The sequence below is a fragment of the Cololabis saira genome, chromosome 19 (assembly GCF_033807715.1).
Source record: "Cololabis saira isolate AMF1-May2022 chromosome 19, fColSai1.1, whole genome shotgun sequence".
Lineage (NCBI taxonomy): Eukaryota > Metazoa > Chordata > Actinopteri > Beloniformes > Belonidae > Cololabis > Cololabis saira.
In genome coordinates, this window is record NC_084605.1 from 26,604,522 (window position 1) to 26,620,176 (window position 15,655).

At 40.4% G+C, this 15,655-nt stretch overlaps 1 protein-coding gene across 1 annotated transcript in view; it reads right to left on the reverse strand.

Annotated features, from left to right (window-relative positions):
- Positions 1-15,428, reverse strand: part of trrap (transformation/transcription domain-associated protein) — a 76,076-nt gene extending 60,648 nt beyond the window's left edge. The window contains 27 exon segments of the mRNA XM_061708212.1: positions 97-258; positions 487-747; positions 933-1,130; positions 1,424-1,641; positions 1,819-2,018; positions 3,386-3,537; positions 4,712-4,912; positions 5,853-6,109; positions 6,184-6,349; positions 6,439-6,630; positions 6,792-6,986; positions 7,088-7,185; positions 7,367-7,703; positions 7,838-8,072; positions 8,576-8,654; positions 8,975-9,113; positions 9,596-9,692; positions 10,094-10,182; positions 10,436-10,513; positions 10,989-11,114; positions 11,275-11,331; positions 11,565-11,648; positions 11,846-11,950; positions 12,742-12,852; positions 13,108-13,157; positions 14,284-14,449; positions 15,387-15,428. Of these exon segments, the coding sequence (XP_061564196.1) occupies positions 97-258; positions 487-747; positions 933-1,130; positions 1,424-1,641; positions 1,819-2,018; positions 3,386-3,537; positions 4,712-4,912; positions 5,853-6,109; positions 6,184-6,349; positions 6,439-6,630; positions 6,792-6,986; positions 7,088-7,185; positions 7,367-7,703; positions 7,838-8,072; positions 8,576-8,654; positions 8,975-9,113; positions 9,596-9,692; positions 10,094-10,182; positions 10,436-10,513; positions 10,989-11,114; positions 11,275-11,331; positions 11,565-11,648; positions 11,846-11,950; positions 12,742-12,852; positions 13,108-13,157; positions 14,284-14,383 (3,987 nt within the window). The 5' untranslated portion in view covers positions 14,384-14,449; positions 15,387-15,428.
- Positions 15,429-15,655: the final 227 nt, after the last annotated feature.

Here is a 15,655-nt window from a genome sequence, read left to right on the forward strand (position 1 = left end):
AAAGAAAAAGCATTTTAAAAGGAGGCACAATGATTAACAAGGTATAGTCAAGTCTAGTCACCAAAAAAAAAAATATATATATTTTTTTTTTCATACTTCTGTGTAGAAGACCTTGTGCTCCATCACATTGAGGTCCATTGTAAAGAGGCGTGGCTGCAGGGTGGTGCAGAAGGTGTTGCCCTCCATTAAGCCGATTTGGGCATTAGCAGGCTGGTGACGCAGCAGGTGCTTCTTGGGAGGAACCATATCCTGCAATACCTGAAGGGAACAAAACCACTCAATAAAGAGCCTTGATGAAGTGGCAATGTTACTTTGACGTCTGGCAGAAAGTCAAGTCAAGATAAAAAATACAGGGTAGATAAATAACTGATTCATTTCATCGTTGCCAAGTATCAGAAGATGTGCCTCTTAATTCAAGCCAGGTTTACATTTAATTTTAGAAAGCACATGGAAAACGGAACGTTTTTTTTTTGTTTTTTTTTTTACCTCTTTGTGTGGTTCCATGATGACTGTAACACTCTTGCCCGTGACTTGGGCTAGAACCTGCAGGGAGTGCATGGCCTGCTTCCTGACAGTGGAGTTGGGGGACGTGACTTCTCGGACCAGGTCGTGGGTGACCATGTGGAAAGATTTGTCCTGGGCAGCCAGCAGCTCCTCGGTCTTTTCTTCATCTTTCAGTGGAGTGGCACAGCGCACCAACAACTGCTCCAGAGTGGTCTTTGCCATGGCTACTGCACCATTTGACACCTTTTGTGAAGATAAATAAGCTAATAAGTCAAATCTGGCATGATAAGACAGAAAACTTACAAGTTCATACACTAAACCTGGAAGCAGGGAAATCTTTACCAAGTTAATTATCAAAGATAACCTCATGAGCATTGCTTTTCATCCTTTTCAAATCATTTACCAAATATGATTTTGAGGACTCCTACCTCTCCTGTGAGATCCATCATGACAAAGAGCAGGGCTTTGAGAAAAGTAAGCTGATTCTGCAGCACCCAGATCAAAGGAAGCCGTTCCATCAGAAACTTGATGGACACTACACCACCGAGCTTTCCATACCAGGCCTGCTCATAGCAGCAGGCACACAGCCGCTCAACGATGTACGAGAACAAAGGCAGCTGACATGCCTGGAGGTAGAAAAGTCAGTGAATAAAAGCAATTCCTATGTAAATAATTAACTTTTTATTGAACTTATATGCCATTCTAAATGATGATAGACAGACACTCAGGTTGAAGATGAATGTGTGAATAAAGAAAGAGCATTTGCTTTCAGAGGGTTGATTTTGCAGAGGAACAAGAAGAAAATGTCTCTCTTAGAAACTAAAAATGCACAAGTGCATAAGGATCTAAATTGCTATTATAAAGCAAAAAGGAATTGTAAATAAGGGAACTCTCTAATATCTTATATAGAGAGACTTACCCTCTCCTTGGAGCCAAGGATGATGCTGGCCACATCAAAGATGACAGCCAGAGCCACTTCTCCAATCTTACACAGCTCCTTCTCCTCATAGGCCATGCAGATAGCAATGGCATCAATGAGAACCAGGGGATCCATGCCTTTCGACCCGTTCTCTTCACTGTGGAACATGGCTGTGCTTGGCTGGCTGCCAAGCTGGTAGCATGGCAGCAGGAAAGGACCTGCCGTCAAAATCAAATATCCAATTCTTATTTTCTAAGAGAATAACACGTTCAAAAATGTCCTTAAATATTAAAAGGGAAAAGCCTGTTTTGTAATTCCAAGAAAAACAACGAGAAGAGATTTTTTTGTTGAGTAGATATTAGATGTAGGGATTATGAAGAGCATCAGTCCCTCACCGCACTGTTGAGCCACGGCGACCATGGTATAATGGCGAATCAGACTGGCTACGAAAGGCAGCGCGCTGGGCCTCAGATCCTTTATCACAGCAGACATGAACGCCCCGGTCAGGGCCTGTTCAAACGTTCTGCGGGCAGGTGTGTCTTGCGCCTTATAGCGGTGAGAAATGATGACATTGGGAATCCACTTTTCGCTGAAGCTAAAGGAAAAACATGATACGAGGTTTTAAAATAAAGACCTACCGGTAAGTCTAATGCCTTTGATTGTCTATGTTCTTACTTTCCTGTCCACTTAGATCTGTTTGCCCTTTCATTCCTCTGCCTCATTTGTTTGTTGTTTTTTTTTAAACTCATGTTGGTAAATTTGTAATTTACAGCAGTTGAAGGCAACCAGGCCGTGAACTGATTGAGCGGCTGTTTTTCTCCATGCTTGAGCTTGTGTTTTATAATGCCACAGGCCAGGACCAGACCTGATTGATCACTTCATTTTATTAGTGCCATTTTAAAAATTGCTCTTTGGAGGAGAAGAGAGAAGAAGTGATGGGGAGAGGGGCTGTCGGGGGGGCGTGCAGGCCTGAGAAAGTGATGGGTGGCATAGTCAACAGAATACCAGATCAATTGCTCCTCACTCACTCTCTCATTCATTCACTCAGGGGTGCGTCAGGCCAACGCTGCTCTATGCAGTCATATTAGCATTTCACAAGTAACTATGTGTCTTCTTCCTTTTCAATATTTCTATACACCAACAAAACTGGGACGCAAGGAGAGATAGTTAGAGAGGGAGGGGGAAAAAAGTATTTCAGGAGAGAAAGAATGCTGCAAATCGAGACATCTGAGGAGGCGGCGAGCACAAACCCCCCTGATCATAACTGACACACCTCATTATCCCCGTGTGCGCTAAGACGTGTTTGTCTGCAACTGTGTGTTACTGCATAATGGCAGTAGAGTGTAAGGGGTATAGTGTAGCATAAACAGACAGGGGAAAGTCAATTAGCCCCTGCCCAGGGATCAATGATGGTAATGCGACTAACCCACCTGCCAACCACCTCCCAACCACCTCCCAGTCCTGTTTGTCTGTTGGTGTATGCGTTTGTGCCTGGCGGTGTAGCCTGACGGGGGGGCGGTGGCCTCCGAATGCACAATTAGAAGCGAGCACTCGAGTCGAGACAGAATTGATGAAGCAACGTGTGGCAAACTCATGGCATAGAAGACATGAAGCAGCTCGTATCAGCAGGTGGATGTAGAGAGGATGCATCCAGATCTGGTCTGATTGGGAGGTGGCAGACAGGAGAGGCTGACTGGTGGCGGGGCTCCAGGCTCTGAAGATTTAGTTGCATTTTATAACCATATCTGAGGCTATACGACTACATTTTACAAGGCGCACCTGTTCAGTTCAGTTCAGTCCATGTGTTTCTTAGCTAAAACCTCCATCTATACATATTCACATATTAATATAATACCCATTTTAAAACATGAAATGGCCATTAACTGTAAGCAGGTGCCACAGTATATGAATAAAAGAGCCATATACCAACACAACTGAATTACATTTTGAATGCTTACTCACTTGGGATGAGACAGAAGCTGGTAGAGAGCATGTTTATTGTCATCCAGACTCGTCATGGCCACCAGGAAGCACTTAATGACCTCCCACGCCTGTCTTCTGTAGTAGGGCTCCGTGTTGGCACTCTTCAGGCAGTCGAGAGCTGTTTCTATTGCCTAAGGAGAAACAGAGCATGTACATTTTACTCCATCTTCATCATGTTAGTCTAAAAAAAAGCTATTTTATATGATAAAGAATGACAATATTGCTAAATCGTGAATGTGGGAAATAAACAATGTATTCTATATACGTGTAATTAATTGCAAAAAAGGAAGACTAAGCTCCATCTGGCTGATCAAAGGTCATTATCATTTTTACATTATGGGCTGTCAAGCCACACCGGCCAGGCACTTAAGGGGGGAAAAAAATGAAGCAATTAATGCTACTCATAAAGGAGAGAAAGGATGAGCTGAAATCCAAGTATTAAGGGAGGATAAGAGAAGATGAGTGCACCACATAATTGAATTGTAAAGCTCTCAATGTATCAGGATGCTGCTGTCAGAGCTCTGACAAGTGCTTTAGCACTAATAGTTTAATATTAAATTGTAGCATGAAAAATAACTTGGATTAAATCTTCTATGACAACGCAGTTTTCTCCTCAGATTTTATCCTGGTAGCAGCATGGACTTACAATTGTTCACGAACGGAAGAAATATAAGAAGAAGCAGTGGATACTCTCAGATGTGCATTTAAAAAGCATGTTTTTCCATGTTCTGCTATTGTACGAAGTATTTGCATTACTATTGTTTGATTCACTAGTTTAACTTGCAGCACTTTTAACTGTCTGTCCTTAATGAACCAGCTCTCCATATGGCTGCTTTATGAACTTCCTTAAGACTCATGCCTTCAGCCTGTGCAGCGTGTGCCTGTCTGTGCGGGCTTGTGTGTGTCGCCCGAGCCCCCAATGATGGCAAACACACAGACTGATATCCAAGAAGAGGGAACAGCCATTAGTGAGAGTAAATAATGCCGTCATGGTGGCCCACACTAGATTGATGATTACTGACTGGGAATGAGGAGGAGAAACAAGAGAAGAATTTAATTACCTGGAGGACACACACATATCCTCACTCACACACACAAATCTGTGACAAAGATATATTGCTCTCAATGGAGAGATATAATGAGGAATATCAAGCTCTTTTAGGGTAAATTCCCCTCCTTCGAGGACAAAGATTTTATGGCAAAAACTCGGAAAAGGGCCTTCAAACTTGTTTCACACAGTGGCACAGAGAAATCATAAAACGTCTCTCTCCAGTGAAGCACTGGAAAAGTATCCACATCACTTACCTTCTCCATTGGAAGCTGTATGGATGCTTTGCAGTCGGTGAATTCAGCCTTGATGCTTGGTCCCTGGACCTCAGTGACTACGTAATGTAGTCTCTGAGACTCCTTCAGCATCTTTCTGTTGCTACCTCCAAACTTCCCCAGAACCCGGTAAGCGACGTGGGAGATGCTTTCTGCTGGATTACGAAGGGTACGCCACAAGGCCTGGACCACGGAGCGGAAGAAGATAGATTTGAAGTTTCAGTGGCAAAATAAAATAAAAGGCTTTGGACTGATCATTATAAAACTCTATGAGAACTCAATAGTGGTAATACAAACACTTTGACAGCTAAGGTTATTAATGGAGAGATATCAGAAAAACTAACATTTCTCGCTGGTAAATCACAATGAGTTAAGTTTACTGAAGTGCAATCAAACGACCATGTTACAGAGTTACAGACTGGTTAGGGCTGGGCGATATGGACCAAAAGTCATATCTCGATATTTTCTAGCTGAATGGCGATACTCGATATATATCTCGATATTTTTTCTGTGCCATAATTGGGATTTCCCCCAAAGCATTATAGCATAGCATCTCTGTTAGCTTCATTTTTTTTCTGAGGCAAACCCTTAAAAAAACAGTCAGTTTTAATACAAAGCCTCGTGCCAAATGTCACACAGGTACCTTTATTAACAGAGGTCTGCACAATATCAAAATGTATAAAACAAATTAAATAAAAATAAACTGCCTGCATATAGAGAATAAAAATGCTTCTTGAATAAAATAAAACAAATATCCCTTTCCTGCATAACAATTAAATTAAAATACACTGTAATTAATACAATGTAGACAGTAACAGGCAGACTTTTCCACTGAGGTTGGCAGTTGTGCAAATAACAAAACATTTGTGCAAATCTCAAATAAAACATTCAAGTCAATTTGTCACCAAATAAGCTATATCAAAATCAAAATCAAAAAAAAAAAAAAAATTTTTTTTTTTTTTTTAAATCGATATAAACGATATTGTCTCGTACCATATCGCGTTTGAAAATATATCAATATATATTAAAATCTCGATATATCGCCCAGCCCTAAGACTGGTATAACAAAGTCATTCAAAAACAGCTTTTCTGTGAGCTCAGTGGAGACTGCAGTGGACCTGACCTGCATGAGCTCAGCCCTAACGGGCTGGATGTGGTCATAAAGGAAGTCCGGCTGCAGGTTGTCTACACACAGCTCCAGCGTACGCAGGCCCTGGCTGACTAGAGTCTGAGAGCCGTTGAGAGCAGACACCAGTGGATCCATCAGCATGGGTAAGTAGGGCAGCAAGGAGCTCAGACGCACTGGGACTGTCAAGCACAACTCCACAAATAGGTCCTTCATGTGCTGCTTGTGAAGACCGCTCTGCAGCATGTTCAGACCTAAGAGGAAATTGGAAATATCGTCAAGCCTGACTGATACTTTAACTAATAGTATTAGTCAGTGATGTTTTTACCTTGCAGCAGGTTAGGCAGAAGCGGCAGGAATTCCTGATAGAGAAGGTCATGGCTGCCTCCTCCGATAGACCGGAAGAGAGCCCGAAGAAGCAGGAAGTAGTTGTAGGGTTCCTTAGCGGACTGAGCTAGCTCCATGGAGCTGTTTACTATCTTATGGAGGTGTGGCTGAAAAAAAAGAGTCATATTAGTAAAACAATCTTTTTCTAAAAAGGCATGTTCTCTTGCGTGCTGCTACCAAACCAACACCCATTCACCTTGAGCATCTGTTCATTTTCAGCTGCAAACAATGACACCGAACCAAAGACTAATTTGAAGAGCTTGAGGTAGAGGTTCGAGAGCTCCACGTTGGAGCCCATCTCTGGCAGCCGTTCAAGCAGATACTCTACCAGGATGGTGGCAAAAAGAGCAGATGTCGACAGGTTGGCCAGGAAGGAGTTTGCTACAATCTAGGAGACGATGGAGAAAAAGAAAAAAATCCCATCAGACACAATCCCAACAAGCCTTATAATCTAGACTATTATAAATGTACTTGTAACTGTAGATCAAATAATCCACCCCAGACTCAAAGCTAACAACCTTTCACTTCATAGGTGAAAACAGCATGTACCTGCAATGCATAGTTCTTGGAGATCCTCTCCACCATATACGGCACAGTGGTTTGGAAGATCTCTTTGAATGTGAGCGGGTTCATCATGGTGAAGACCCCGGCAAAGTGCTCCAGCACCTCCTTCTCCTCCTTCATGCGAACAGTCTGACAGTTGGCCACTCTGATGTACGTCTGCTGGTTATTGGCAACCTGTACCTGTTGAGTCATAACAAAAAAGGACCATTACACTAAACCCAGAAAAAATATGGCACTTTATCAATTACATATTATATATTGAACTCTTCCACGGGTTCTACCTGGTAGATATCCAAGGCTTGCATGGCATATTTGACCAGTTTAATATAGATCTGGGTCTCTTTTGGCTGGAGTTGTTTGTTAGGAATAAATTGAGCCTCTGGAAAGAAAAACAACCAAAGCCGGAAGTTAAACGAAAGAAAAATACAAAATTGTACGATGAAACACATTACTTTACATTAATAAAATTGTACATTTCAACATTTTGAAGAGCTTAATAATCAGATAACTTGTACACTTCATTATACTAAAAAAAGAAGAGTTATATTCCATCCCCTCACCTCCAGGGGCTTTGCAAGAAGTGATGCCCCAAGTTATCGTCTTCACTCCACAAACCAAGGTCTTTACTAAACTGCGACAATCTGACACCTGAAACGTCTGCTTGTCCTCCTTCTCCCCAGGTCGGTCAAGGGCTGCTGCTGGTGGTTGAGGTGTTGCTGGAACGGGGGTGGGAGGAGCAGGTGGTGGGATGGCAGGGTTGGTGGTAGGCGTGGGCGTGGCTGGCACTCCGGGCAACGCCCCGGGGTCAACCACGCCCATCTCTGACTGAGGTTTGCATTTCTTGAAGATGGAGACGAGCTGGTAGCGTGCAATGGTGTGAAACTTCAGCACAAACACCTGTTTAATATGGAACAGAGACAAAAAATAACCCAAACTGTTAAAAAAAAATATATATATATGTTTATATATATATATATATATATCTATATATAAATACTTCCAATCTCAGGTATTGGAGATATGCCACCTACCTCCAGCATCCTCATCAGAATGTCCCGCCCATTCCCGTTTTCCTGCTCTGACTTTGATCGAATGCAGTCAACTAGGTTGAGAAGCAACTTGCAGGACATCGTCTGAATATTACTTGGAAGTGACTCATCATCAATGTTCTTGGCAAATAGCTGCACAGCTAGGGATAAATCCGTCAAGGGCAAGTTCTGGCGAACATGGTGCACCAGGTCCGCCAGCGTGCTGTAGGCCAAGGGTCTGGAATGAAATTCAAACGTGGAATCGTATCCGTGTTTCATAAATAAATGGAAGTGAAAACTGAAATGGCTAGGCTCCAGTGAGCTGACATTTTATTAAAAAAAAAAAAAAAGGTAGAAAGTAACAAGGCGGAGGCTGAAGTATCACAGACGTGGGTAACTTCTATGAGATAAGACAGAAAGTTAGAGAGAAGATGAACTAATGAGGAACACTGATGGTCCTGCCACATCATATCCCACTGCCTTGTTTCTTCTAAGGAATAATGTGAAACGACAGCTATTTTGTTGATGAGGTGAGATATACTGGCAACTGGGAGCGAGTCAAGGGATTTTCAAATCAAACGGAAAGGACTTGCAGGCTGACTTGACAGGATGATTTTGGCTACAGTTTTGCAGAAGCTCTTGATCAATATGACAGGACACTTAAATCCTTAACCGCCATGAGAGGAGGCCTTGGACACCGAGGAGCCTGAATGGCTGTAAGCACAAACACCAAGAACTTACCTGAGAGTCTCTCTAGCGGTGTACCCAGAGCCGATCAGGATGGATTCATCAAAGAGTTTGTCCATACAAGGTATAAACTCTGAAACACAGAAAAGAATGAGGGCATGATTCCAAAATGTTACAGAACAGACATCTCATAAAATAGTTATTTCAGAAGAGGGAAATATAAAAATTCAAGTGTGCCTTGGAAAGAATTCAAGCTCTTCATGTTCTGCCCGATACAGAAAACTACAAAAAAAAAAGGCCTTGAGGTATTTTCAGCTGCTACTGATCAAAAAAAATTTTGAATTGTTTTTTTTTTTATGAACTGTGGGTGAAACAAAAATGAAAACAAAATTCAACTAGCATTCTCAGTGACCTTCATCACACCAGTTCATACGAATGTGTGAGTATACATACGGCTGCGCAGGTCAGTTGTGAGGATGTGCTTGGCTGCAATGAGCAGCTCCTTGCGGAGGTGTGCCGTCTCAGGGGGGCAGTTGGTGAGCAGCTGCAGCATGCCCTTCACCATTTGTTGGGAGTACTTCCCTACAAGGTCCTGATTCGAGGAGAAATGCACATAAAAATGACATAGATCTTCTACAACTGCCTTCTGAGGACAGTTGTGTACTTCAAAAGCAACAAAATCTGAAGAAAATCAGTCAATGTATTCAGTTTCTGTTACATAAAACTGCAGAATTCAAAATAACCTACAAGTCTTCAACATGAGCTCTTTGTATGATGATAATGTGATTTTTGACATCAGGTCATTTTTACTCCCGTTAGCTGTTTCCAACATCTGTACACAGTCAGTTAAAGAGGAATAATTTTCAACAGAAAATAACTCAACTATATGTACAAAAAAAAATGAACACTGCTTCTGAATAATGATAAGTTGTTTTTTGATATGTCTGTTTGAGTAACTACATAACCAAACAATACTTCAAACTGAAATGGTTATAAATAACTATTTTTTCTTCAGGATGGAGGACGTATATAGAGCTTATTCGCCGGCAGCCTTTCAGAATCAGACAGGTATACCTGGTAGATCCGGATGATGTAAGCCAGAAACGACAGAGTCTTGATCTGGGCAGCGATGAAGTCTGCATACAGCTCTTTGTTATAAAGTTTGTGTTGCCTATAAAAACAAAAAATAAATAAAATTGACATTAAAAAAAGCTTCAGTCCCCTAAAACACAATTATGACCAGTTTAACTATGTTGTATAAGCAACTGCATCTACATTCAAGACCATTTCATTCATGCTTCAGATTTTACTAAAAGCAGAGGAATCACTCACTGTATCCGACATTGATGTCTGATGTTTGTTTGTTGCTTCTTTTTTATAAATTGCATTAAAATAACTTAATTTCCTTCCTGTTCACAATACCAAACACTAGCACTTTTTTCTGCTTGAACTAAGCGCGTTTCTTCGATTTTAAATATCCTTGAGTTGATTTTGACTCCATCTTTGTCGAGAAGTGCCATCAACACATTTAGTGGCATAGAGGCGGAGAGGAACAATCAATTTGCATTTTACCTGGCCTGCGGAGACACCTGGAGCATGATCGTGTTCATGATGAGGGGCACAAACTCCGAGACCACGTTGTGAATGTTCAGCTTGTATAGCTGGAAGAACAGAACGAACCCACACAATCTCAGATGATAAATATGAAAACACCAACCTCATTTTTACAAAACGCTCATTAGTATTTCTCATTTTCATATTTGGGAAAACATTTTTTACTTCCAAAACAGGAAAATTTATTTTACACTGATATGATCTACTGTCAAGGTTTAATATGCCTCTTTTGCATTAACTTTCAAAGACTTGACTGAAAAGATGAGTATATTTAGAGAAGCCCAGAAGTGTTTGACTCACTTGATACATCAGCACCACTATGATGGGTAGCTCTGCCAACACCTTGAGAGACAACGACCCCCGAGGGATGATGGTGTGCTTAAGGCAGAAACAAAAAGTCAGAAAACTAATGAGACGACTGCAGTGGCAAAACTAGGACATAACTCTGGACATAAAAAACGATTACAACAAAAATAAAAGTGCCATTTAAAGAAGAAGTGAATGCCTGAAGTTAAAAAGTTAATGTGAGGAGACAAGGGCACTCTACTGGAAACTGTTGCACATATTCAGGGAATTGTTTTCCTTCAACATCACTGTTTCCATTTATTTGTGGTTCATTAAATGTTTAGTTTACTATCATAAGATTCTCATTTACAAATCTCACTGCTCAGTGGTTAATATGACAGAGCATAGTGTATTATACGCACTCTCCTTTTGACTTTAACTGCAGATACATTCTCTCTGTCACTGAGCAGAAATGGCGCGCCACTGTCACCCAGTGGACACAAACAGTATTGAACGACTAGTGCGGCGTTAGAGAAGAGACTGACAAAAAAAGTTATCAGAGGCTTACTGTTCGTGTTTCACTGTCTTCTCTCTCGGGTGCAGTCTTCACCAGCACTGATGTGATCATCCCCACCATTTCAGGTGACGGCACAGTGTTTTCTGCTATCACCTGTGGATTCTCAAAGTACCTGGCCTGGAGAGAGGACAGACAAATATCAGTAAAAGGAATTAAACAGAGTTGTCAGAGAGATAAGAGTAAAGGTGGACATTAAGAAACTGAGTGAGAAGAAGATTATACTAGAAAAAAAACAAAATCACTGGGAGAAGCCACCTGCTGTGGGGGATGTACTCACAACAACTTTAGGTAAGTCTTTGTAGATCTGCTTCACAAAGTCCAGAAAGTGGTGGATCTGAGATAAAAGAGGATAAAGAAAAACAAGTTGAAAAAGAGTTTTATCACTTTATTTCTTCATCAGTAATTGGACAAAGAACCTGATGAAAAACATAACAGATAACTTAACATTAGTCAACTAAGAAATAAGTTAGTGGACAACCACAATATTGTTTTCTAAACTTACTTCATTCTCCAAAAGAATGTTGAAACAAGTATAAAAAAAAATAAAAAAAAGAGAGAGATAATCACCTCCTGGGAAATTGGAGGGCGGAACTGTTTGTGTAGTTCAATAATGATGCGAAGACAAATCAGCACGTTTTCTTCACTTTCAATCTGAAAAATAAAAGGAAAGAACATGACTGTGTGATTGCCATGCAATTGATAATATTGTAACAGCATTAATCCCTTATCCTAAATTCAAACATCCATATTTGCTCCACAATAATTACTCCCCAAACTTGACACACTATTAATTTTGCAGAAAAAAACCATCAAATGTAAAATGCTGTGAGGAAGAACGAGATCCGTACCTCCAAGAAGCGAAACATCACAGACAAGACATTCTTCGTGTGTGGGCGAAGGTGCTCATTTGTTGGGATGCGGTGGATGATTTCCAGGACTAACTTTCTCAATTGCTGGAGAAATAGAAACCATCTTCGAGTAAATATTTGAGCTTTGCATGTTCACTCATATTACTGCACAAAGTTTAGCCAGGTCAGTCCAAGTTAGAGGCCTTAATGAGATGACGTTTGAAAGTATGCAAGGATGCTCAGCCTCTTCCTTCCAACCTCCACAAAAAAGCCATGAGTCAAGAAATCAGGGATGTGTCCTTGCATGGCTAGAAAAAAGGTGCCCATCACTACAAAGGTGCTTATGTTAATACTGTTAACCAGTTAACAAGTGGCCCAGGTATCAGGGACAGATGATGCACAGGTCATATAATCTACACATGTAGCACAGCAAACTAATGAATACGACAAAAAATAAATGTAATGCCTACACATAGCATTTCTGGCTAATTTCAACCAAGCAGCCAACTTCAAACACTGTAAAAAGATAAAAATGTGTAACAGCATGTTGCTCATAAAAAAAGAAAGACTCCAGAGAATTCAATGGTGTAGTAATGACAACAACAAAATAAATCCTCTTCCTGCAATCCACCTCTGAGTTGGCACCTCCCTTAAGTGTTTTACCATCACAAATCATATTCCTGTGCCAAACTTAACACAGCCGGACTCTTCAGCCGCTTCTGTCACCGCCAAACTTTTCCCTTATTTTACTTTATGCAGCATCCTGTGTTTTTTATGGCTGTAGCCATCTTGATCACTTACTCTACCTTTAAATCTGTACTGTGCCATGTTCTACAGAGACTACCTCCAGTAGGTAGTGGAAAGAACTAGTCACACACTTGTCATTATCTTCATACCTGTGTAGGTTTCTCTTGAAGAAATTGCACTTCACCGTCCTGCAGAAATGTGAGGAACCGAGGAATGATGTGTTCCAAGAAAGTGGAGTACTGGGGTGAAGATGTCACATTCTGAAATCAAAAAGTCCACAATGTTTTATTCTTTGAAGCAACTCGGTGCATAATAGAAAAGTTTCAGCGATGCCCAGGATTAGCATCTTTATCAGGTTTCTACATGCTCAACTTATCAAACATTATATATTTTAAATTCAGATTACCATAAAAAAAAAGTGTTTTATAATTTCTCTTCAAGCAACTCTTGAATTCTCTTACAACTCTACTATACGTGAAGAACAACTTCAGCAGAAAAACATTAATTAAACCCACCTCAAAGTTCTCGCTGACCTCCTGCATCATCTTCAGTTTCGTTTCATCAGCTGGAAGTTGAAGGACAAAGTGTTGTGCTTAAGCAAACAGAGTATGGATACGGCTCCACTTTCCATCCCTGTCTCCGTGTGCTTAGCAGGGGTTCTCAGATCTTATCAGTTTTACTTTCACCGTCCAGGTTAATCAAAAGGTACATCAAACGCGCACACACACACACACACACACAATCAAGCATGCTCTCAAACACTCGTACCTTTGACTGGACTAAAGCATATCGCTCTCATCACTTTTCCTTGCCAAGCACACATGCATCATGGTTTTGTCTGTGGCCCCCCTTTTTCTAAACTTTTAATGCACTAAAATGGTATGTCCAATAACTAAATCCAGAGAGAAATGCATTTCTTTAAATTGGTCAATTACACTTTTCCATGCAGCTATAACTGAAAGAGCTTTTCTATCAACTGTGGCATGAATCTTTTCATTCATACTTATTATTATCGCCAATAATTCCTTTGAGTTTTCAGTAACTTTTGAATGTTTCTTTTCAAGCAATTAACATATAATCTAGACAACAGCTGTATTCATACTGGCCAATGAAAAAGATGTACTCATGGGAAATTATTGATGTTACATCAAGTATCAGTTATTTCAATGCATTCTGTATCTTTTCTTCAAATTTTGATGAAAAACTATTAAGTTACTACAACCAGGCTACCCGATCTATCACTGCATAGTTGCTGCTGGATAAACAAAATCCCCTATAATGGCTTAAAGATACAATAATAAATCATTTAAATCTGCCTTATTTAAAACTTGATGAAAAGCTGTGCAAAAGAGGAGATATTACGAAAATGGCTACTGATCATGTAAAAAGTAAATATGATTGATAAGTATAAGACAAGATGTGAATTAAAAATTTCACCAGCAACAATTTAAACTCTTGTTTTACAAAATTTGGCATTAAAATGTAGTTTCAAAACAACTGAAAAATCATACGCTCACTTTTCATATCCAGTAATAATAATAATAATAATAGCCATGTCTTTCTATTGAGCATTTGAATACTGTATATTCAATTAGACAGATCATAAAAGTCCACATTTGGGGGAGTCTAAGGCCACTTTAAGACATTACATACTGACAATGTGTCAGCAGTGTCAGCTTTTGTGAACTTACGTGTGTTTGTATCTGTGAGTGCCGCCACAAACTGCAGGTACTTCTTCATCAGTGTGGTCTGGTCGACCACGGTGGGGCTCGGAGCAGGTACAAAGGCCATGGTGGCAGCAGTGACCGACTGGGAATCAGTCTGCACAGATTCCTGTGATCACTGTGATCTCATGTACTGCAGGAAGGAGAGAAGGCAACAAGCTCACAACAATCGTAATGGTCTTGTGTGTCCCAAGAACCAGAAGCAAGCAAGGTGAGGCAGCGTTCAGTTATTCTGCTCCTCACCGGTGGAACAAACTTCCTGTAGACCTGAGGTCTGCTCCAACTGTCAGCTCCTTTAAATCAGGGTTAAAAACATTACCGTTTACTCAAGCGTACTCTTAAATTAAATACTTACCTGCTGTACTCTACTGCCCTTATTTTTAACAGCTTGTGCTTTTTATTATTTTACTTCTTTTCTTATCATCTTATTCTTAATTTTTGCTGTCTAATTATGTCTTGCCGCTTTTAATGTCAATGTAAAGCACTTTGAATTACCTTTTGTTGAATTGTGCTATACAAATACATTTGCCTTGCCTTGCCTAAATGAATGAAAATTAGTTATACATACTTTTTCATCTCAGACGACAGAAAAGTTCAAAGATCATATATGATGGACATTCGTGCAACACTTCAGGAAAACTGCAGCAAAAGATTTACAAACACGCCGGTCATAGGCGCATATTGATGACGTCAGTATAAACGTTGGCTAGCACACTATAGTTTCGACTGTATTTCAGCTTTTGAGACAACGTTTTTGGCTATGCAAGGCCATTGCTCCATTGTATAAATGCACTACACAGCTATTCACTAGCTCACTAAAGCAACAAAATATACGCAAGTTAATTTTGGAGAATACACTGCAAACCATTAGCCAATGAGCTAGCCTTTGCAAAGAAAGAAACGACTCGGGAGTCTTACTTCAATCATCTCTAATTAAGAACTGCAGAGACAGACTCTTGGGAAATCACTTTTATTTGCACTAAGATACGTTTAAAAATTCGCTAGAATACAAAGATGGACTAAAAACGCTGTATATTTAGAGAAATATTAAAGGCAAACACTGCACTTACCCTGCACCGCCGACAGGAAACAGCCAGTCCGCCGCGCTCGGGTGACGGTGTGCGCCGAATTTGAGTGATATACCTCCGCGAAATACTTATTATATGTTGCATATACCAGTACGATTATAACGTAGTAATATTTTAGTGATAACTATATATTTACCACCATTCAACAAATTACTTTTGGCTGTTTATAAAAATAATATTGGCCGTAATGCTTAAAACTAGTACTAGCGGAAGGATACCGTATAAGAGAGACGTTTGAAATAAGACCATCG